The 23213-nt window shown below is 41.2% G+C and overlaps 2 protein-coding genes across 12 annotated transcripts in view; one reads left to right on the top strand and one right to left on the bottom strand.

Moving 5' to 3' along the window:
* Positions 1–8003, top strand: part of LOC131105890 (receptor-type tyrosine-protein phosphatase gamma-like) — a 181826-nt gene extending 173823 nt beyond the window's left edge. For 2 of the 5 annotated variants that reach the window (XM_058054374.1, XM_058054372.1), the window contains 3 exons: positions 448–556; positions 3283–3332; positions 4384–8003. In XM_058054374.1, coding sequence (XP_057910357.1) covers positions 448–556; positions 3283–3332; positions 4384–5049 — 825 coding nt within the window. In that variant the 3' untranslated portion in view covers positions 5050–8003. The remainder of the gene's footprint in view (positions 1–447; positions 557–3282; positions 3333–4383) is intronic. The other 3 variants (XM_058054370.1, XM_058054373.1, XM_058054371.1) reach the window with 2 other exon arrangements.
* Positions 8004–12491: 4488 nt separating this feature from the next.
* The window catches only part of scn8ab (sodium channel, voltage gated, type VIII, alpha subunit b), a 73271-nt gene continuing 62549 nt past the window's right edge, over positions 12492–23213 (bottom strand). For all 7 annotated transcript variants that reach the window (XM_058054345.1, XM_058054342.1, XM_058054340.1 and 4 more), the window contains 6 exons: positions 21745–22029; positions 21621–21674; positions 20097–20234; positions 19917–20021; positions 19564–19834; positions 12492–17051 (listed from right to left, as the gene is read on the bottom strand). In XM_058054345.1, the coding sequence (XP_057910328.1) occupies positions 15892–17051; positions 19564–19834; positions 19917–20021; positions 20097–20234; positions 21621–21674; positions 21745–22029 (2013 nt within the window). In that variant the 3' untranslated portion in view covers positions 12492–15891. The remainder of the gene's footprint in view (positions 17052–19563; positions 19835–19916; positions 20022–20096; positions 20235–21620; positions 21675–21744; positions 22030–23213) is intronic.

Below are 23213 nucleotides of genomic sequence, written 5' to 3'. Positions count from 1 at the left end.
CGCTGTGTGTTCACGCTCGTGCGCTGTTCTCTGATTGGTTGTTTCACGCGCACGATACCAGAGCAGCGCGCTCTGAGTGGACAGCTACGGGGGCTGATACTGGACATGGTTAAACTCTATATTTTATCAGTATCACTGCCCTGGGCTTTGACACAGTATCATTTCGGCCTTTTCCCGTATCATTCATGGGCGCTTTCTAGGGTACAGGGCCAGTTAATACTGTAGTATGTGATAAATTAATGTACTCTTTCATTTTATGGATGGACCCATATAAGGCATACCTGCCTTGTAGGGAGTCATCTTTAATGAGTTCAATTTTTCTGCCACAAAGAGGTTGAATGTTCCATGTCATTTCAGAATTTGTGGGATGAGGTAATGAGATATTGCGGTCCAGACCACCAGTTAGTTGATTTTAACATCATTTTTTCTGTGTCATTTAATTCACAGGAGGCTGTCATCTCCCCCGTCTCAGCGGATGTGTTGTACCTCTTTCGGGTTCAGGCTGTCTGCACCAATGACATGCGAAGTGATTTCAGTCAGAGCATGCTCTTCAGAGGTAGCACACCAGTACAGCCACACACACATTACATAATGTCTGTGAACACATTCCGTCATTGCTCATAATAAAGGTTAAAATGTGATTCAAATGTTGTACTGCTATTAAACAAATAGATTTTTTCACTGTCCTTTTGCTTGTTTGACATATTCAGTTCATTTAGAGCTGTTAATACATACAAATATATACAATCATGTATCTTTCTATTCATTAAATGCAGTAAAAATGCTTCGGCAGAAGAAACAGTCTGCATGCCTAGGTGCTTGATTTTAGGCCAAGTCATTAGGATACCTGATTCTGATCATTTGGATGGGTGAACAAATACTTTTGGTAATATAGTGTATGTTGCCATCCAAGCTACATTTTTTCATGGATGCCCATGCTTATTTCAGCAAGACAATGCCACGCCGCATTCTGCACGTATTACTACAGCATGGCTCCATAGTAAAAGAGTGCGGGTACGAGATGTGTGTGGCGCATTATGAGGCGTTAAATATGAGACCGCGGACTGTTGAACAACTTAAGCTGTACATCAACCAAGAATCGGAAATTCAGAAATTGGTCTCCTCTGTTCCCAAACGTTTACTGATTGTTGCGGCCTATAAATTCTAAGTTAATGATTATTTGCAAAAGAAAATACATTTTCTAAGTTTGAACATTAAACATCTTGTCTTATTCAATTGAATATAAGTTGAAAAGGATTTGAAAATTATTGCATTCTGTTTTTATCTACGATTTACATAACATGCCAACTTCATTGGTTTTGGGTTTTTGTATTTGCAATTTCCACATTTGGAAGAAAGCCGTGTATGTGCACACGTTAAAATTACCCGTTGATGCATAACTTTCTGCCTGCTAAACACCTCCATGCCTTTCCATTTCCAGTTTGCTGTGGAGAGCTTTATTACATGGGAAAGATGAACGGTGGGCTCTTATAAAATGCACTTTTAAAACTGCACTAAACATGATCTCTTCCATTGTGCAGTAGTGTCATCACTTGTTTTTGCCTCTCGCGCAAAAAACACAAAACATGTATAAATAAATTTTTTGGATCCGACGTTCGGTATGAAAAACACGGATGAATACATCTTTGGTAGTGAATGAGTTAATAATAAAATATACTTGGTTTTTCAGAAAGGTGCACCAACAAATATGTACATTAGCACTCAATAAGGTCATCCAATTTGACCTTCATGAATTCCCACGCGTTTGGGATCAAATATGAGGTGAAACATCCATCCAGCCATCCATCCATTTTCTATACGCCTATCGTCACGAGGGTTGTGGGCATGCTGGAGCCTATCCCAGCTGTCTTCTTTGGGCGAGAGACAGGGTACACCCTGGACTGGTGGCCAGCCAATCACAGGGCACATATAGACAAACAACCATTCACACTCGCAAATTAACCTAGCATGTTTTTTGGAATGTGGGAGGAAACCGGAGTACCCAGAGAAAACGCCGGAGAGAACATGCAAACTCCACACAGAGATATTAGAGAGGAGAATCGAACCCAGGTCTCCTAGCTGTGTGGCCTGCACGCTAACCACTCAGTCATGAAGTGAAACAAAAACCAGAAAAATACAGTATAGTAGTTTCATCTGTGCATCGTGGGAGAACATGCATGTTGCATCTTAGCTCGTATATATACTGTATACACAAAACGTTAATTCTGGGTGATAGGATGAGGAGCTTGGTGATCCAGGAGAGTAAGCCACTGCTCCTTCACTTCAAGAGGAGCTAGTTGAGTTTGCTCAGGCATGTACCCCGGATGCCTCCTTGGTGAGTGTGTTCTGGGTATGCCCAACATAGGCCAGACATAGGACACATCCATCACGGACAGATTATGTCTCACAGCTGGCCTGGGAACGCCTTAGTGTCCTCCCGGTGGAGCCAAGGACCGAGAAGTCGCTACTGAGACTCCTGCCCCAGTGACCCGGACCCGGATATGCAAAAGAAAATGGATGGATGGATGGTTTCTTGTATCTGTATTTGTATTTATTGAGGCATAGTATTTGTGAGCGAACATGATGTGCGACAACACAATTTGGGTAGCATGACATGAAATTTATTTGAAATTTATTTTTGTCTTATTCCATGAAGTCATCATAAGACGCGGGTGCTGCCTACAATGTAAGAATCTAATTCATTTTTAGTTGGCAGTACACAGACAGCGGTAACAGTATCTGTATTGACTGGCACCAGTATTGACATACACCTGCACCATAGGAGCATTCTGAAACATTCTGCCTGGAAGGCTATTCTACATTCTATATATAAGCGTGGTAAAATATCACACCCCTCTCAATATGTATTAGCATGCACGTTGCAATCTTAACTTGTTTAGTTACAAGATAGCTCTATAGAGCGCAGGCGGCTGTCACTGCCGGTGTTTTTTTTTCATCTGCTCATAATTTGGCAGGAGATATCAGTTGGAAAATATTGCTTGTAGTATGGAACACTGTGCATAAGAGAAAAAGGACTAAGCTGACAGATTAGGTCTCTGTTTGCTATCACTGGACGTTTGCAAGAATCGTCACCTTCTCACAGATCATTAAAAAAAACTAATAAAGTCTTACAGATAACATCCACACGTCATCATTCTAGATGATGAAAATACATCCAAACTGATGACAAACAGATTCAATTAAGTTTTTGGGGGGATGAAATGGCATCTAATATGATTTTGTTTAACAACATGTCATTCAATGTGCTCCCTTCTGTTTCAGCAAACACCACAAGGATCTTTGAGGGAACACGGATCGTAAAAACTGGAATGGTAAGCAATAGTGGGATGAACGGCATCTCATTCATTCATTCATTTTCTACCGCTTTTTCCTCACGAGGGTCGCGGGGGTGCTGGAGCCTATCCCAGCTGTCTTCGGGCGAGAGGCGGGGTACACCCTGGACTGGTGGCCAGCCAATCACAGGGCACATATAGACAAACAACCATTCACACTCACTTCACTTCATACCTATGGACAATTTGGAGTCACCATTTAACCTAGCATGTTTTTGGAATGTGGGAGGAAACCGGAGTACCCGGAGAAAACCCACGCATGCACGGGGAGAACATGCAAACTCCACACAGAGATGGCCGAGGGTGGAATTGAACCCTGGTCTCCTACCTGTGAGGTCTGTGCGCTAACCACTAGACCGCCATGCCGCTCAAAACTGTCATCATTCATTCATTCATTTTCTACCGCTTTTTCCTCACGAGGGTCGCGGGGGGTGCTGGAGCCTATCCCAGCTGTCTTTGGGCGAGAGGCGGGGTACACCCTGGACTGGTCACCAGCCAATCACAGGGCACATATAGACAAACAACCATTCACACTCGCATTCATACCTATTGACAATTTGGAGTGGCCAATTAACCTAGCATGTTTTTGGAATGTGGGAGGAAACCGGAGTACCCGGAGAAAACCCACGCATGCACGGGGAGAACATGCAAACTCCACACAGAGATGGCCGAGGGCGGGTACCGAACCCTGGTCTCCTAGCTGTGAGGTCTGCGCACTAACCACCAGACCGCCGTGCCGCCAAAACTGTCATCAGTTATTCTCAAATAATTAATTTTAGCATGAACAATATAAAATATACACAACACACACACATCCTTGACATAAATTATCGTTAGTAGTATTTTACAAAAAAATAAAAACATCACAAATGTATTCTGTGTGTTCGACTTACGCTATGGTATATCCTCCACTTTAAGCACAAGTGGGTCTGGGTTGTTCTTGGTTACATTTCCATCACAATTAATTACAATATGTAAATGTGATTAAGTGTATTAATTGACAGCACTAATTTTAATTTTGGTTTCTCAGCCCCCAGTTTCACCAGCATCTTCAGCTGACATGGCCCCCATCTCCTCTGGTTCATCCACCTGGACCTCCTCTAGCATTCCCTTCTCCTTTGTCTCCATGGCAACAGGCATCGGCCCTTCGTCCAGTGGTAGTCAGGCAACAGTGGCATCCGTGGTGACTAGTACTTTACTCGCTGGCCTTGGCTTCAGCGGGGGAGTCATCTCCTCTTTCCCCAGCTCAGTTTGGCCAAGCAGAGCAGCAACACGCAATCGTGTGCCCCGGCCCAAGAATGTCTGCACTCCTGTTGTCACAAAAGAGAACAGAGAGGCAGGGAGTGATGACGGTGACAATGATCCAGGAGATGATGAAGACAGAGAAGGGGAGGAAAGAGATGAGGAAAAAAAGGACAAAAATCAGAAGAAGCAAAAGAAAAGATCAGCAGAAGAAGAATGGAAGGACAAAAGCAAGGCTAAGAATAAGCCAACCAGTCAGAAACCTACTGGGAATGCAGAGGAGAATGTAGATTCAACAAATTGGCTACACGTTGACCGCCTATTTGACTGTAACCAAACCACCAAGGATGCATTTCTTGGTCGTGACGTTTCACCACTGACTCTTAGTTGGGAGCGCTCACCCTTCTCTGTTTATACCGGTGAGTCACAATATCAACGATATGTCAGATTATAATTGGGAAAACTGTTTCTACACCGGACTCCAGTGTTAGTGTTGCTATAGTAACTGCTATGCAATGCTTTTTATCAATATACACATGCTATATATCCATATAAGTGGAGCAATGTCAGCTAAAATCTCAACCAAGCCACGTTTTGAAAAACAGAAGTCTTTAAAGGAGCACTTCAACGGGCAAGTGTCAAAGTACGTCATTAACAACAAAACCCTAACCTAACAAACTAAGCACACTTTGCCCTTCCAAACGATACAAGCAGCTTTATTTACTCTTATCCAACGGGAAAGATATTAATATTTTCACATCAACAATAACCAATCAAAGTGTCCCCTTTACTTTGATACCAACATGGCAAGTCCTGGCATATAGGCAAGAATAAATAGTAGTACTGTATATTATAGAATTTGCAATTTGTTTTATTTAATATATATACCAGAAAAAATATTTTCTTCTTTCTAATTTAAGATATTACATTTAATATATTTGATTTATATGAAATCTTTTTGTACAATGCATGTATGTTAAATGTGTATATTATTTATACAGACTTTTAGGGGCATCCTGTATAGGGTTGGGCATCCTCGTTTCGAATCCGGCTCCTAACAATTCCTAACGATTCCGATGCTTTCAAAGCATCAGAAAAGTTTGCATGGTTTAAAATGAGGGCAGTGACTAGAGTTCTTTTGGAATGAAATGTCTGGACCTCTCCATGAATTTTAATAAAGAAATACAATAATTAATTAAGAGTAACTTTTTATCAACTTTACTATGAATTTTCTACAGGGCTATTTGCAGCCAGTATATAAATATCAAACATTCAACTTCAATAAATGTTATGAAGTTTCTTCTTACAGGAGTACACTTTCACAAAAGATGTTTACTTTTGAAAAGTACTATATTTTGTTTGTTGCCTCAATGTTGGTGGAAGCCGTTTTTTTATGACACCCTTATGACACAGGATGTAGCCCATAAATGCTCTTATTTGGAAGGCCGGAAGTGTGTTGTGTGGTTTGAGAAGGTCCCCAGACTGTTGCTAAATTTGCCATAGCTCCTGTCCTTAATTTACACCGAACATTCCACATCAACCCACATCAGCTAGCTTCCTGAAACTCTGTTACATTTATTCATTGTTGGACTTACCTGATTCTCATCGCTTAGAGGAAGTGCAATGTTGCATATCAAAGACAGTGTACTGTTATTTCTACACCATAAATATGTGAAAATTAATCATGTTGGTTCTGCATCCTCCTGGTTTGGTTTAAACAAACCGCAAACAACTGTGATCCTCTACTCTTGAACATGCACCATTGTTTGACGTTTTCCAACCAGTCCAACACCCAACCGTTCCGGACATGATGGCCAGCTCTTGACACATTGCAGAAAATCCCACACTTTTTCTGTAATACCAAATGTTGTAATCAACATTGTTATTGAAAATAAATGGGCAATTTTTTTCAAGTTCTAACATGACAACATTTAGCTCATTCAAGACAATTGGACAAATATTTTCCCACACCTTTGCCCAAATTCTAAATTTTCCAACAAAAATTCACTTTGATCTTGAATTCAACTCAACCGATTTGAGTCAGCTCATTCCCCCAAAATCAGGCTCTTTTTCAGCATTTCAAAAGTTCCTTTTTTCTAAGAATTTTCCAAGCCAAAAATGCTCATGGAAATGAATGGCATTTTTTTTTACTGATTTCTCAAACCACTCCAACATGAAAACATTCAGGCTAACAATTTTCCAAATCTTCAAAAGTCCCACTTTTCCCCAGAATTCCACATTTTCCGTAGAGCATTTTGGTTCAGCATTCACACTTAATTTCTGCGCAAATTGGCATCGCTAGTTAACTAAGTAAACTGACAGTAGGAAACACCGAGTACTATTCTATTTGTATGTCATCACTATTCTATTGGATAACATTATGTTGTAGAAGTTGTCTCCAGGAACGTTTGTAAGGCCAGTTATCTGCTTTTGTTTTGTGTGTGTGAATAAAATAAAAACAAAACACAGTTGACTGTGTCATTTACAAGGCAAGACATGATGGTCGGCTTGTGACCAAAAGTCTGAATCTGAAATTAAGTAATGTGATCATGTATTGCAGTAATGTAAATTGTTAACAGAATTGTACATGGAGCTAAGTGCACATTTAATGCTCTTACCGCTACTACTCTACCACACCCTCCACCCCAGCAATAATCAGCGCCTCCCTGTCCAGACTTTCAGCAGTGCACTGTAAGCAAGCAAACACAAGGGTACATAAATTTCATATCTAGTGCAAGGCCAGACATTATTATGAACTAAAGCAATAGCATTCTCAATCTCTTTGTCGATGCATATTCACTATAGTTTATTGTATTTCAGCTGTCAGGACACAAGGTCAAAAGTTTCAAAGGTGTTCCGCAACTGTATTCAAGTGGTAAATATAGACATTCTGCTCACAACCTGTTGGAGAAAGTGTTTTTTTTAATATTATTTTCTATATATTGCATTGATGTTTTCAGGTATAACAAACTGCTGGGAGTCAGTAGCTCAGGAAGTGCAGAGGGTCATCCAGTAACAGTAAGAGCTAGTAGTTTGAACCCTGCTTCCTCCATCTTAGTCACTTAGCAAAGCAGCAATGTCCAAAAACACAAAGCACAAATAAACAAATGGACCGAGGTAACGTAAAGCTAACAAAAGGTGATGGTGCAAAACTGCAATAACTAAAAGTGCCCTGGTAGAAAACCTAACCTAACAAAGACAGCCAGCTAAGCAAATTAAAGGGGACCTATTCTGCTTTTTTTCACATTTTTACATCTCTCTGATGATTTTGGCATTGAACTGCCAGCTAAATTGGAGTTCCAGCTGCTATTGAAGGGCTGTCAATGTGATGACTGTCGCTGAAGTCCAGTGTTTTGCCAGCATTAGCGATTTAGCATCAAACTAGCTAAGGGAAGATTTTCAACATCTCGGTAAAACATCAGTACATAATAGCGATGTGATTGATCCCATTATGTGTTGTATAAAACTATGGCAGGAACAACAATGTAAGACAAATTGCAGCTCGCATTAAACATTCAAAAACTGTGGGATTCCTAATAAATAGCTACTGTCAATTTGGGATTGCCGCCGTTGCGGTGCGACCCCACCAGCGGCATACAGCAACTGAGGAAAGCAGACCAACAAACAATAATGATCCCACAACGGGGAGAAGCACACACCTGAACTAAATAGGCAACAGGAATTAGGAACAGGTGTGTGTGATAATAGCAACACGGGAAAACGCGGCAAAATAAGGGCGTCCAAATAGAAAGTAAAGCCCAAGAAGGGGACACAAACAAACTGTCACATGGGAACCTACACAGAGTGTGACAGTACCCCCCCCCCCCTCAAGGATGGATCCCAGACATCCAAGAAAGTTCAAAGTCAAAGAGGGATGGGTGTGTTGAGACCGGAGGTGGGTCACCGACGGGACCCTTCTGGGGGACAGCCGGGGCGAGTGGACAACTGGCGTGTGGGAGACACCGGGACGGGGTCGCCAGGCACCTTGTAATGCGCCTGACGCGGTGGAGGTGAAGCCTGTGCTTCTTCAGCTGTTGCAGCGAGCCCTGCTTCTTGTCTTGCAGGTGGAGTGGGCTGTGCCTCATCACTTTCTCAGCAGATGGCGCCATCCCCCGTTTCCATTGGTGGGATGGGCTGTGCTTCCTGCGTAGCCCAGGAGGGGGTACTAGCCACCCCCCCCCCCCTCGAAGGCGGACGCCCCAGACGCCTTTTTGCAGGAAGGGTCGCAGGGGTATGCTTGGAGCCTATCATAGCTGACATAAGGCGAGAATTAAATAAAGCAGTGTTAGATATACATACGTATATATATATATATATATATATATATATATATATATATATATATATATATATATAATCCTGCCCAACAATATGTGTTTCATTCAATAACAAAATGGTAAAATTGGCATGTTTCATACAGTGATTAATCATGATGAATTACTTAGAAATCCTTAATTAATCTGATTTAAAAATTTAATCATTTAACAGCCCTAATTTTAAAAAAGAGAAATGAAATTACATTGAGTTTGCAATTTTGATGAACTGTTATGAGTGCTATTACCCTGTGTTTTAAAAACTAAACTCTCAATCTCGGATGCACTTCCTGTCAACACCATCCAGAATATACAGTCCTGATTGAAAAATAGCTAGAATTACCCATTTGCATATTTGGATCTTAATGAAGTTTTATGTCGAGCCACAGTATGCAAAAACAAGAAGGGGGAGTGTGACAAAAATACTATTTATTTTAAATAATTAAACTGAAAGAGGCTGTTTATCAGTTGATCAAAAGTTTCAGAAAGCCGTTCAAAAAATTACAAAAAACGTTTATACGGGTGTTTCCAGCAGGCTATTGGGAACAATGATCCAAGTGGTGAAGATGGCTACACTACGGGCATCAACTCTCTGCAACTGATGGCCATTTTTGTAAACTTCCCTTGCCATCCATCCCCAAATGTTATAAATGGGATTTACCGCAGGGGAACATGCAGGATGGTCCAAAAAAGTGATGCCTAATTGAGCATTGTGAACTGCAGCGTTGTCCTGTTAAAAAACCCAGCTGTTAGGATAATCACGATAATAATGATAATCACGATAATTTCCTCATCGCACAGGTTCACCAGGTTCAGTTGAAAATTAATGAACTAGAGGTGACGCTGCCTCCCAGGTGTCGAGCCCATCACTCAGTGGAATTATGTAGTCGAACCTGTTGTGTGCAGGGCTGGACTGCAGGGATGCCCACTGTTGTATGTACCTCGGCCGCACTGTTGAAGCTGCAAAGTGATTCAGGAAAAATTTTAAGTGACTTCACCAGCAGAGGACGCCATTTCCACTGGCCATTCATTTCTAATGAAAATATGAAATAACACTGAATGTGGGAATATTAAAACCTGAATAGGTAGTAGAACATTTTGATTGGATTAGTTTGAATTGGTTAGGGAATGGAGGAGTAGAATAAGAAGACGTTGGAAGAAGAGGAATATATAGATGAAAATAGATTAAAATTGGTCAGACCTTTCAGCATTCACACAAAAATAGTGCAACTCTTCTGACATATTTTTAACAATTTCTGTTTACAGCAGAGCTGTGCCTTTTTACCCTTGCTGATGTGTAAATCCTTATTATTTGGGTAGTCCATTTGTAGGCAAAGCCATTAACATTTGACAAATTATGGAATAAGTCAGCTCCTTTCCTCTTGAACAAGTCATGAGTCAGACAGAGAAGGGTGGGAGCAGGAAGTGCATGGGGAGGGTGTTGATGTCAGACCACTGTCATTGGCAGTGCAGCGAGGAGGCGGGGTCCATTTGAGCCAATGCTAGTGGTCTGACATCACTTGTATTTGCATATCTTACCCATCAGCCATGATCAGTCTCCCACAGACTGTATTTTTAATTTCTTTCTAAGCATTACTGGCTCTGGTTTCATATAAACAATTCCTCTATAAGCAACTGCATATGATATAGATCAGTGTTTTTCAACCTTTTTTGAGCCACGGCACGTTTTTTTTACATTGGAAAAATCTTGTGGCACACCACTAACCAAAAATGTTACAAAATGTCACCATGACCTCACACGTGCATCAATAAGTCTATCGGAGGAACAAGTTAGGTGTTGCCACACGGACCAATATTACATTGCTCTGCCAGTCTTTACACCACAGACACTCCACAGTAGCCACGTTTTTACATGACCACTTTTTCTCTTTCCAAATGACCTTTCGAGAAACAATGTTATCCATGGAAAGGAATATTCCAATCTCTTGTCTACATGCACCGTGAAAATCAACCAGAATAGTCAATGGGGCATGTGCAGTAAAACGTAAACATCAACATCACGTGATACCGGCTTCCCCAAGTTTTTCTTTCACTTGTTGGAATAACTCCGTATTGCCAGTTTTTCGTCTGTCCAGTCTTGAAATTTAGTTTGAATCAAAAACAAACTTTGCTTAGTCCAGTGCCGATTGCTGGCCTCCATTTTTAAAAGTGAAGAACATCTGGATCTGCGTGTTACGTCATATCTGAGCATGCGCTGAAAGAACGCACCCGGGATAAATTTAAACAGGAAAAGATCAAATTCAATATTGCTAATATTTTATAATTAACTTAGGACATGTTTTATATAGATATATTTTTTCTTTTTTAATAAAACTGCACTTGTGAATAAAGTATAGGAGGGTTTAGATTCAGTTTCACAGATGGCGCTAATGCATACGAAAGCTGCTTGCCAACCGCCAATAAACAACAGAAGAAGAAAAACACCACGAAGAAGAAGGCACCCTGACAACGTTTGAGCGGGTACAAGATACCTCAATCGGATTGGTTAAAGGAATATTCCATCCCTGTTCAATTCTTTCCGTTTGAGCAAATAAACCAAATGCAATTGGAATATTTGGGTCCACATTCATGGCTATTGACATATTTGCAAATTATGATTAATAAATGTTAAAAAAAAGTGATATTAGATAATTCCTCACGGCACACCTGATGGTTTCTCAAGGTACGCTGGTGTGCCGCGGCACAGTGGTTGAAAATCACTGATATAGATGATTGCAGTCTATGAATATTTCAAGTGACCTATTTGCTTCCACCATGACTGTAGAGGTCTTGGCCTACTTATACTTATCCTTATACTGCCATTTGTCCTTGCTCTCGTGTGCTACTTCAGTAAGCATATAATAAAAAGATTAGCGCGGCCGAGGTGCAACAAAAAGATCTTTTGTGACCCCACACACCCCCAGAATGGACTGTTCTCCTGCCTACTTCCCCCTGGCCATCAGACTGCTGAATGCTAAATAAGCCCCTCTACACCCACACGCAATACTTAAATTATTTAAATTATTTGCGCAAATTACTGTTTACGCTGTACATTATGTTGTTTATATTCGCTGTCATCTATTTATTCTCTTTATTATTATTCTTATTTATTATTATCTTCTTTTGTCTCTGGTGTAATACGGGAGCCAGGAAACGACATTTCGTTGGCAATTTTACTGCTGTGTTTTTGTGACGATATGACAATGACAATAAAGGAAGTCTATCTATCTATCTATCTATCTATCTATCTATCTATCTATCTATCTATCTATCTATCTATCTATCTATCTATCTATCTATCTATCTATCTATCTATCATATTGTGCGTATCCAAGCTTTAAAAATAAGGCTTCAGAATAGTCCACTCTGCCTTGCGGTAGAAGCCCTGTATGAGTTACTGTCATTAAAGGCTGGAATTTGAGTCAAGATAATAAATGGGCTCAACTTGTCACTTTGCACTCGCTGAACAAAACAGGAGAAACAAAGCATTGATTTAACAGTTTTTGATGTGTTTTCTCAACATTTTGCAAGTCAAAGTGTTCACTTAACTCAGCATCAAACAACAAGCCAAAAATGAAACCAGCAAGAAGTCTAACTGGAAGGCTGCTTTATTGTTGGAAATAGATTCGTGCTCAAATGAAGACATTCTTTCACTGATTCATGGAATTGTCTCGTGGTTTTGCAACACGTTCCTCACTCTGTGACTGTATTAGCGGCAAACCAGGAAATGACATTCAAAATTTAGCGACCTCCCTCGTCTAAAACGGAGCCCCCCAGCCAGCCAGCAAAAGGAAAACAACATTTCTCAGTAATGCTGAAACAAAAACAGCCTCATAGGGCAGAACAGGGTGGGTTGTCAACCTTTCTACTCTCAGCATCGAAACATCTTTCAATATCATTCCTACACTGGATTGAAGTTTAAGGAGTTGACTTGAAATTTGTATCCCTCCCAAACATAAAATAAAAAAAAACCCTGCAACAACTCAAGTTGACAAATTCCAATTCTCTAAATAAAAATATCCATACTTTGATACTTCAGTAATTCGAGGTAATGTACATATAATGTAATGTATGTATTGTTTGAGGTAATGTATGTGATTAACAGGAACACCACGACTGTCTGCCTGGGGCGTCATTCAGGCCAGAACCGTCACTGGGTACAGATTTCCATCCCACAATTTGAGCGAGTGTCCTCTGATAGTGAGATAGAATGAGTGTGACAACAACCCCGTTCTCCACAACACTGCATGATAGCCCAGCATTTGGAAATAACAGCAAAAACAGAATCTGTTCTGCGTGGGGTGGGGGGGCACTTCTATGATTCTACATTACAATGTTAGTCCAGACAATCTAATAATCTAGGTGGTGAGTTTCCAGTATACATTGCTACGATCGTGCTCAGGTTTGATTCCCTCCGATGGGTTTTTGGAGCTCCACGTTGCCTACTGCATTGAGAGAGACTAAATAGGAAGCTAAAAAAAGGCACGTGCCGTTTAGAGATATTGCCCCAGAAGCAAACACACAGACAGCTAAGACAACAAAACCGCTAAAATGTATTTTATCGTAGTGGAAGTGGCAAAACAAGCAAACACTGACAAGAGAAGTGAGGGTCGTACTTGAAACCAAATCGTACTTGCTATCAGTGTGTGTGTGTGTGTGTACACAAAGAAAGGCAAAACAGGCGGAGTACAAAATGGTATGCTGGTTAGTGCAATCCTCTCACCAAAGCAGGCTCCCATGCATTTTGCGTTGGCACCTTTTGAATGCACCTCGGGGTGCCAGGTGGGTACAGAACTGTGGTTATTGACAGTGCATACACGCAAAGAAAGCCACATGATCACGTGTACTAAAAGTAGACAGCTCCGTTATTGACACTGTTGTAAGGTATTGAATTACAAGATCATTTTTCCCATATTTCCCCATTTTTTCAGTGAAAAAAAACATCTCGTCTAAGCAAGTGTGACAGGGCATAAGCTGGAAGCCATTCTATTTATGCTTATTTATATTTATTGTAAGACTAATAGTTTTTGACATAATCCAGTATTTACAAAAAAATACACATGCCATTAATGCAAATGGTTTGTAGAATGTTCATTTTTAGCTTCAGAACTTTTTTTCCCTGCTTTTACATGATGGAAGATTTTTGTTAATACACAACAGTATGGACTGCAGTAACTTTTCTGCTTTATCATTCACGGTTTTATTTGGTCAACACGCACATGGACATATGAGCTCTCATGCAGCAAGTGGACCATTGCACAGGGAAGGTTATCCGTTCATAGGCCGGAAGTGACAGTGGCCGCAAGATGAGTCCAGTTTCTTATTTGGTATTTTGGATGCACGGTGTGGAAAAGTTGAAAACACATGACAATATTGGTGTAAAACAGTATAAATGTGGGAATCAACATCACAGTGTTTCCTGTGTGTTTGACTGACATGAATAGAGCCCAGAACTCACCACACAAAAAGAATCTGTGATTGCTTCTAGCCCTATAATTCTAAGCATCATTACGCAGGAAGCTGAGATCATTGCCCAGCATTAAACACAAACAAAGCCGGGAAAGTGTGATGTCATAAATGCACCTGTCCCATTCACTGTGTGAATTGCATTGTGTAGTAGAGCTCAACGAGTATAATATCTCCTGAGAAAAGGGGGACTTTTTTTTTCCAAGCATTGCATACAATTCTAGGGTCTCCGAGAGCAAAAAAATGGACACTTTGTCATAAACCCATGAAGCACAAGGCAGGTCTCTTTGGCTTGTCCACACACTCCAACGCTCGCCTTTGTCGTTCATCAATCCTACAATCTTTTTAAATGGGGCTTATAAAAAATATGGTTGAACACACAAGCACGCACGCACGGACAACCACACGTCAGCTTAAAATAGAGCAACAAAACTCATCTCAGCCCTTTTAGAAAGGAAAAGCATCACCAATCAAAAGGCCATACTTGTAAAACGGCTTATAAATAATCAGAGCTAAAAGCAAATGGAGCATTACTTTGGTGCATAGAAACGTTAAATACTGTATAAGCTTCTGATATTCTGACATCACGTCCATCGTTTTATAGAGCAGCAAATAAATATTCAGATTACAACTGCAAGCCGCTTGCAGTGGTGTTTTTTTTTCCCTTTTTTCTTCAAATATACCAACATGTTCCATTTGTTTATAGAGGCAACAACTGTAGTGCGGATGTGTGGTGAGACAAGTTATTTACGCTCGGAGGGATGATCGACCCTTGTAATCGCATCCGCTGCAAGTGTTAGTGTCTTGTGGACTATGAAAAGTTCATGCAAGAGTTCTGGTCAAAAAACATGCCATCATGCAAATCATTTCTATGCATTGAACAAGCACAATTACCTATGTATTTGTTTTGGAAATCCTTCCGAGTAAATGTACGTAAGTAAGCCCTTGGCCTGAGTTCATCCCCTAATAAACAGACCCTGAACAAATTGGTGTGAAAGCGGGTGATTTTAAATCAAATCAACTCTTGGATAGAAATGGTGGCGAGTTTGGTGGCGTGGGCAAAATGCTAAATAGTGTTCTTTTGATATTGCATTTTTGCTGCTCACATCATAAATTCTAGCTTTGATAAAACAAAACAAAAAAAACGCTTCTGTTGCTCTCCCTTATTTGTCTTTCACTCATCCCATGTCGTTTTGTTCCGTGTCGACTCTAAGAGCATCATCTCTTAGTCCCCCCGCATGCCATCGTCCATAGGAATCCATGAGTTCCTGTTGCTCTGTTTGTGCGGTGCTCCTCATTTCCTCTGCAGACCACACAGAACATTGAGCTGACTATGAGAGGAGTCTTCAAGCCGTCCACTTCGCTCTTAAGGCCGAAAAACTAAATCATGGGATCTTTTCTGACTTGCAAATGAAATAATCTGTACATCCATGTGGGTGTGAATTCCCTCGCGTTTTGCTAGTTAAGTTATAATTTGTGTTGTTAATAGCGGTGATTATTACTTATCCCGACCCCTTCTAACATTTGGATTCCCTGACGTCTTTTTCATTTCTTCCTTTCTCGTTCCTTCCCCCTTTGCCCTCGTTGTCGTCGTCCTTCTCCTTGTCTGGCTTGGTGACGCTGTCATACGACGGCAGGGAGGCGGTAGAGGGTGTGGCCTCCTTTTCTTGTTCCTGATTGTTCCCGCCGTTCTCCACTCTGTTGCTCGCCGGTTTGCGCTTGCACACAAAGCCCCGCCTCGCCAGGTAGGAGCGGTACGCCCGTTGAATAATTCTGGCAGAAACATCCTCCTGCTTGCGCCGTAGGGTGGTCGTGATTGGCTCGTAGGAGACCTTGGAGGGATTGGCCGCCACAAATCGCTCCTCCATTTGCTGCCTCAACATGTCCAATTCGCCGCTGTCCCCGAGCACGCGCTTGGTGAAGGCAAACAGGATGTCCAGGCAGTGGATGCGGTCCCCACTCACCATCGGCATGTCCATGGCAATGAGTTCAATGGTGTTGGGCTTGGGGACTCGCAGTGGGTGTTCTAGTGCATCCGCAAAGTCAGAAAGCTTGGCATAGGTGATGAACTGGGAGGCAGTGGGGTCAAACTTTTCCCAAATCTCGTAGAAAGTCTCAAAGTCATCCTCGCTGAGTGGGTCCGCACTCTCCTCCGTGGCCACACTGAAGTTCTCCAGAATGATGGCGATATACATGTTGACCACAATGAGGAAAGAAATAATGATATACATAACAAAGAAGAAGATACCCACAGAGGGGTTGCCACAGTCTCCTGTGGAAGGAGTGCCGGGATTCTCCAAAGTGGGGCTGCAGTCCGGGGGGTAGTTGAGAATGGGCAGCAGCAGGCCGTCCCAGCCAGCTGAAGTGGTGATCATAAACAAAATGATCATGCTGTTGCCGAAGGTCTCAAAATTGTACATGTCATCGATTCCGGCCCCGTGTTTCACATAGCCAAAGTTGGACATGCCGAAGATGGAGAAAATAAACATGACCAGGAAAAGCAGCAGCCCAATGTTGAACAGGGCCGGGAGTGACATCATCAGGGCAAAGAGCAGAGTTCTGATGCCTTTGGCGCCCTTGATGAGGCGCAGGATTCGTCCGATACGAGCCAGTCGAATCACCCTGAACAGAGTTGGCGACACAAAGTACTTCTCGATAAGGTCCGCCAGGAACATTCCTGCCAATGAAAAAAACAGACGGGGAAGCCATTAAATGCAACACTTGATTAGTAACTGGTGGCTTTCCAATGATACCATGACACATTATCATCATTATCAACAACAGGGGTGGGCAAACTACGGCCCGGGGGCCACATCCAGCCCACCAAGTGTTTGAATACGGCCCACCCATTCTTTCCAAAGTATTTCATTTAAACTTAACATCCAACCTTTTGATGGTTTAAGTAGCTGTTTTATCAATTTCGTTATTTGATGTGGTCTGTTGTTTACAAAGGTGGACTGTTACGTGTAAAATATATAGTATGGCGCCCCCGTCAATTTAGTTAAATCAATGCGGCCCGCGAGTCAAAAAGTTTGCCCGCCCCTGTGTTCCAAGTAGTACTCCACTTGAAAGCAACAGTTTGATTTGCCATCTATTGTAATAACAACAACGGTAATGTACTCTTCACATTTATTCAACATTGGATGGTCTGGTATACTCTTTGGGGGAGGTCATTTACTACTTGGGAGGCCTTTATTTGTATAAACACATTTTTTTCAGTAATATTATATACAATGTTAGCTTGGTTAGTGTATTTTTCAGTTCATGTCAAAAATGTATGCCAAAAGTATGTCTCAGTTCATGCACATTTTCCGGTTTGCGTACAATACTGTGCGTGTCTTGTCGTGTTTACTGTACTGTTTTCGTAACACATTCATCACAATACATCAAAGTTAGCATTGTGACAGCATGCAAAGCTGAGCCTGAAGTCAGTGTTCTTTTTGTTGATAATGGCTGCAAAATACCCCACAATGGAGCAAAATAAATGTAAAAAAAATAAAAATAAAAGAGGATGAATATGAATTAAGAATTTAAAAAATAACTGTCCTTTTGGATCTCGCTGCTGTTAGCATATAGCAGTTGTCACGACAATCAGCCCTAACCTTGTTCCCCTTGTATCTACATTTCAAACTTAAATTGTAGTATTTGCTCCATTAAAGGGTGTAAAAGTGTACTTTTTTGGAATTTTGCCCATTATTCACAATCTTTATTTGAAACACAAAGCTTATTTCAATCCCTTTTCTAAGAAAACAAGTTAATACGGGCTAGCTAAAATGCATTGGGCCACAGGTTATTGGATAGGCTAGGTTAAAAATCATGCCTTGCATGTGTATTGTTGAAGGTTGTGGCAATAAGCCGAATACTTTGGTTTGAGATTCCACAAGCTACCAACAAAACAACAGAATAGACTGAAGAATACCGGCTCAGAATGATAAAATGCTGTTAGAGAGGGTTTTTAGAGGGGTTCATGACATCTGTTGTTTGCTAGCACATATTAACTTGTTTTTGCCGTTATAATGCACAGAAAAATGAAAGAAATATGTGTTCATGTTTCACATAAGGACTGTAAAAGGGCAGTTCCCCTTTAACTTATATGAACTTGTTACTTGGCTTCGGTGCACTCAGTAGTACATATGTATGTTCCATTTTATCAGATTTTGCCATATCAGTGTAATCTAACCGGGCTGCACGGCGGCCGTGTGGTTAGCGCGCAGACCTCACAGCTAGGAGACTTGAGTCCAACTCCACCCTCGGCCATCTCTGTGTGGAGTTTGCATGTTCTCCCCGTGCATGTGTGGGTTTTCTCCGGGTACTCCGGTTTCCTCCCACATTCCAAAAACATGCTAGGTTAATTGGCGACTCCAAATTGTCCATAGGTATGAATGTGAGTGTGAATGGTTGTTTGTCTATATGTGTCCTGTGATTGGCTGGCCACCAGTCCAGGGTGTACCCCACCTTTGGCCCGAGGGCAGCTGGGATAGGCTCCAGCACCCCCGCGACCCTCGTGAGGAAAAGCGGTAGAAAATGAATGAATGAATGAGTGTAATCTACCCAAAGCATTCAATCTCAGGACTTGTGGTCCTGTCACATACATACTATTAGCAATGGGGCTGATTAGTTAATCAGAGAAAAGCTGTTCTACAAGATCAGTTATGCCCATAATGACTGACTGGGGATGAGGAAAATGACATCTGTGATGAGTAAATGTATTTCAGTTCAAAGGTTTTATATTTTTGTCATGTTTATTATTATCGATCGAGTGTTGGTATCACTGTTGGTGGTCGTATGGTCGCCTTATTGAAATCATAATAAATGTGGTGCAGCTTTAATGACTCTGTTGCTCTATGTGGACAACCCTGTCGACTGAGGTTCATTCAGTCTAACATTTCTGTTCTGGTCTGTTAAAAAGTATTGTTTAAGATTATGGACAACCCTGGTTAGAAACCTCTCTATGGCACATATTTACTATTATTGTTTGTTTTTTGATACTGGTTCTCACGGTTTCTGGTGAAAAAAAAAAATCTGGTTGGCCCAATGAAGTGGAGTACCAAATGCCCCCCCGCCGCTGCTGTACAGGACAGTGAAAAGTCAACCTGGATTTTGCACAGGGACTTATTTACCACAAAGCGGCAGCAGTCAAGTTCTCCTCTTTTCCGTCATGCACATGAATCATGCATCTCAATACTTGCCTACGATGGAGAGGATGACCACGACTACATCAAAGATGTTCCAGCCATTGGTGAAGTAGTAGTGACGCAGCGCAAACAGCTTCAGTAAAAACTCGCCGGTGAAGACGACAATAAAGATGAAGTTAACCCAGTAGAGCACATCCTCTGTTTCTTTTGTCTGATCGTCCGTTTCCACCATCATGGTGACCATGTTGAGGCAGATGAGGATCATTATGGAGATGTCAAACACCTGCTGCGTCACAAAGTCAAACACCATGCCCTGGATTTTGTTCTGAGAAAAGAGAATGAAGAGAAACAGTTGTTTTCACAATACATTGAATATTCCTAATGGTCACTTTAAAAAAAAATGTTACCTGTGGCCTGGGAATTGGCTTTTGTGGTTTCTTGGAACCAAGCTTCTTCATGGCATTGTAGTATTTCTTTTGTTCTTCGGTCATGAATATATCCTGACCTCCAAAGTATAGGAGCAAAAAACAAAGTGGTTACAATCATGATGGGGCGTTTTCTCAAGAAGGTGCACCGCTGGAACTTATCTTTTTCTTTTGCTGATTGAAGTTGTCAATGATGACACCAATGAAGAGATTCAGGGTGAAGAACGAGCCAAAGATAATGAAGATGACAAAGTAGATGTACATGTATAAGTTGTCCTCGTACAACGGCTGATCCCCCACCTGTATTGTGGCAAAAGCAGATATGCAGTAAATGCATTAATTGGAGGAAGGCAATATGACAGTTCTGAAATTGTAAAACACATTACAGGTGATCCTTGGACCACAAACGAGTTTCGTACTAAGTCAAGTTTTAGTGTAAGTTGGAACTTTCTACTCACACTGTACACAGAAGAGATGAACATAGTACAGCAATACAAAGACGAAATACAAGAAATAAATAAAAACAGCTCCTAACTTTTATCCCTGTGGTTGTCTTTCATACCAAAAGGGGTGTTGCAAGGAAGGGAGAGACAAGTCAATTGGGAGGAAGAAGGCTTAATAATGAGACCATCACAGTCCCTTTCATAGGAAAAGATCCTTTCACATTTCAAAGATCTCATGGTCACAGCATTTGAGCAGCTTGGACTTGGACTTTATGATGTTTAATTTTACTTTCACTTTCCTTTTTGTTTGAACTACTGTCACCAGAGCAGTCTTTCTCATGCTTGGGGGACATAAATGAGGTTGAAGTTACGAAAAAAAAAAATTAAAAAATCAGTGCAGTGATGCGGTCTGGATTCTTCTGCTGCAGTAGTTGTCTTTTGGTTTTTGTTCAATATTCGTCAAAATTAGTGAAGCACTCCGAGAGCTGTGTGAATGATGGAGCAGAACAAACCGAGGCAAAACTAAAAACAAAAGTGGTCTGATATCGAGGCGCACATTTTAATTTTTAATGAGCATGTTTCTATATTTTTTCCAAATTGATACCACATTTGAGATGAATATAAGCACAATATAATGTAAGCACAATCTGTTTAATTTTAAGGTGAATGCTAAGACTCAAAACGGGGAGAAAATTATAGCAAAATGAATTGCTGTAATTCCAGACAGATTTTTCAAAGCGCAACAAAAGACAAAAAAACATTATGGAAAAAGAAAGAGAAAGTTTATGCACAAGGCATAAATCCACGATCCACGCAAATAAAGGTACGCACACTAAATAAATGTTGCTATTGATGACATTCATTCATTCATTCATTCATTTTCTACCGCTTATCCTCACAAGGGTTGCGGGGGTTGCTGGAGCCTATCCCAGCTGTCTTCAGGCGTGAAGCGGGGTACACCTTGGACTGGTGGCCAGCCAATCACAGGGCACATATAGACAAACAACCATTCACACTCACATTGATACCTATGGACAATTTGGAGTGGCCAATTAACCTAGCATGTTTTTGGAATGTGGGAAGAAATCGGAGTCCCCGGAGAAAATCCACGCATGCACGGTGAGAACATGCAAACTCCACACAGAGATGGCTGAGGGTGGAATTGAACTCAGGTCTCCTAGGTGTGAGGCCTCGTAAAGTACTACTGGTTAGTGGGGAAAGACTCATTTGTCCATAATCCTACCTTTCTGGAATCTATGGCTGCATACATTATGTCCATCCAGCCTTTAAATGTGGCCTGCAAGGATGAGAGAGATGTGAGAGAGATACTTCCTTCTCAGGAAAAAGAAACATGAAGTGATCCTCACCACTTGCAGCAGTGCCAGATATCCTGCCCCCACATTATCAAAGTTGATCTTGACATTTCTCCATCTGACTTCAGTGTTGTTGTCTTCAATGAGTTGAAAACACTCGCTTTTGTTGTTGACCCGACTGGGATGAAAGGGTGCCTCTTCTGTGTCATTGTAGCAGTAGTAGTACTTCCCAGCAAACAGATTCACACCCATGATGCTGAAGATGAGCCAGAAGATGAGACACACCAGCAGGACATTCATAATGGAGGGGATGGCCCCCACCAAGGCGTTCACCACCACCTAAAAAGAAGAAAGACATTCTCACCACACATCGCTTTGCGCTGAGAAACTCACACCAAAACTTTTTAGAAGGGATGTAACAATAATATATAATAACAATAGTGATATTCGGTTTGCAGTCTTCTGTTACAATACACCTACCTAAATTATGGACTGTTGTTATTTCTGTGAGGGTGTGAACAAAATCAGCAGCAAATCAAATAATTATTAGTACTTGCTGTAATAATAAATATGATAATATAACTGATTATATAATTCTTCAGGCGAGAGGTGGGGTAGTTTGCAGAAATTCATTTGTCACAGTTGTGTCTGGAACCAATTAACCGGCATAAACGGGGGATGACTTTGTGTACATTTCTAACTTTAGATTTATTTTACATTAATTCATTCATTCATTTTCTACCGCTTTTTCCTCACGAGGGTCGCGGGGGGTGCTGGAGCCAATCCCAGCTGTCTGTGGGCGAGAGGCGGGGTACACCCTGGCCAATCACAGGGCACATATAGACAAACAACCATTCACACTCACATTCATACCTATGGACAATTTGGAGTGGCCAATTAACCTAGCATGTTTTTGGAATGTGGGAATGTGAGTAAACTCACGCATGCACGGGAAGAACATGCAATTTCAATTTACAAACAAACCAAAAGTTAAAAAGTACATCAATCTTTCTTCCTGGTATGTTGCCCACAAAATTTGAACACCACCAGATTTAGTGAAATATATTGTTACATCCCTTTTACATGCAAATATCTACATCAAATTGAAGTCGTTTGTATCATGCTTTGCACACAAACAAGCAATCACACTAAGAGATCAAATCCAGCATATTAACAGTAAGAGTGAAGTACAGCCTGGTGATTGGATGTCAAAATAAGATACCAGCACGAGCAAGAGACTAAATGCATTTTAATAGACATGGCGGTTGTAATTCTAATAGAGTATTAAAGCCACAAAAATATTATGAGAATGAATCAACTTTTTTTCCCTTGTAATAATACAAGTGTATTATCAGGGAATGTAGGCTTTTATCCCACAGGAATATTCTTGTGTGGCTCTATTACTCCTTTGCATTCCATACAATACATGAACACAAAGGGTTGGGCAAGTATGAGAGGATGCATGCATATGAATACCCAATAGGTGGAGAGCAAGAATGATTTGATAAAGGGGGAGCGTATGC

Source organism: Doryrhamphus excisus, chromosome 18 (assembly GCF_030265055.1).
Source record: "Doryrhamphus excisus isolate RoL2022-K1 chromosome 18, RoL_Dexc_1.0, whole genome shotgun sequence".
Taxonomy (NCBI): domain Eukaryota; kingdom Metazoa; phylum Chordata; class Actinopteri; order Syngnathiformes; family Syngnathidae; genus Doryrhamphus; species Doryrhamphus excisus.
Note: the sequence above shows the minus strand (reverse complement) of the source record. Positions and strands in the feature narration are given on the sequence as shown.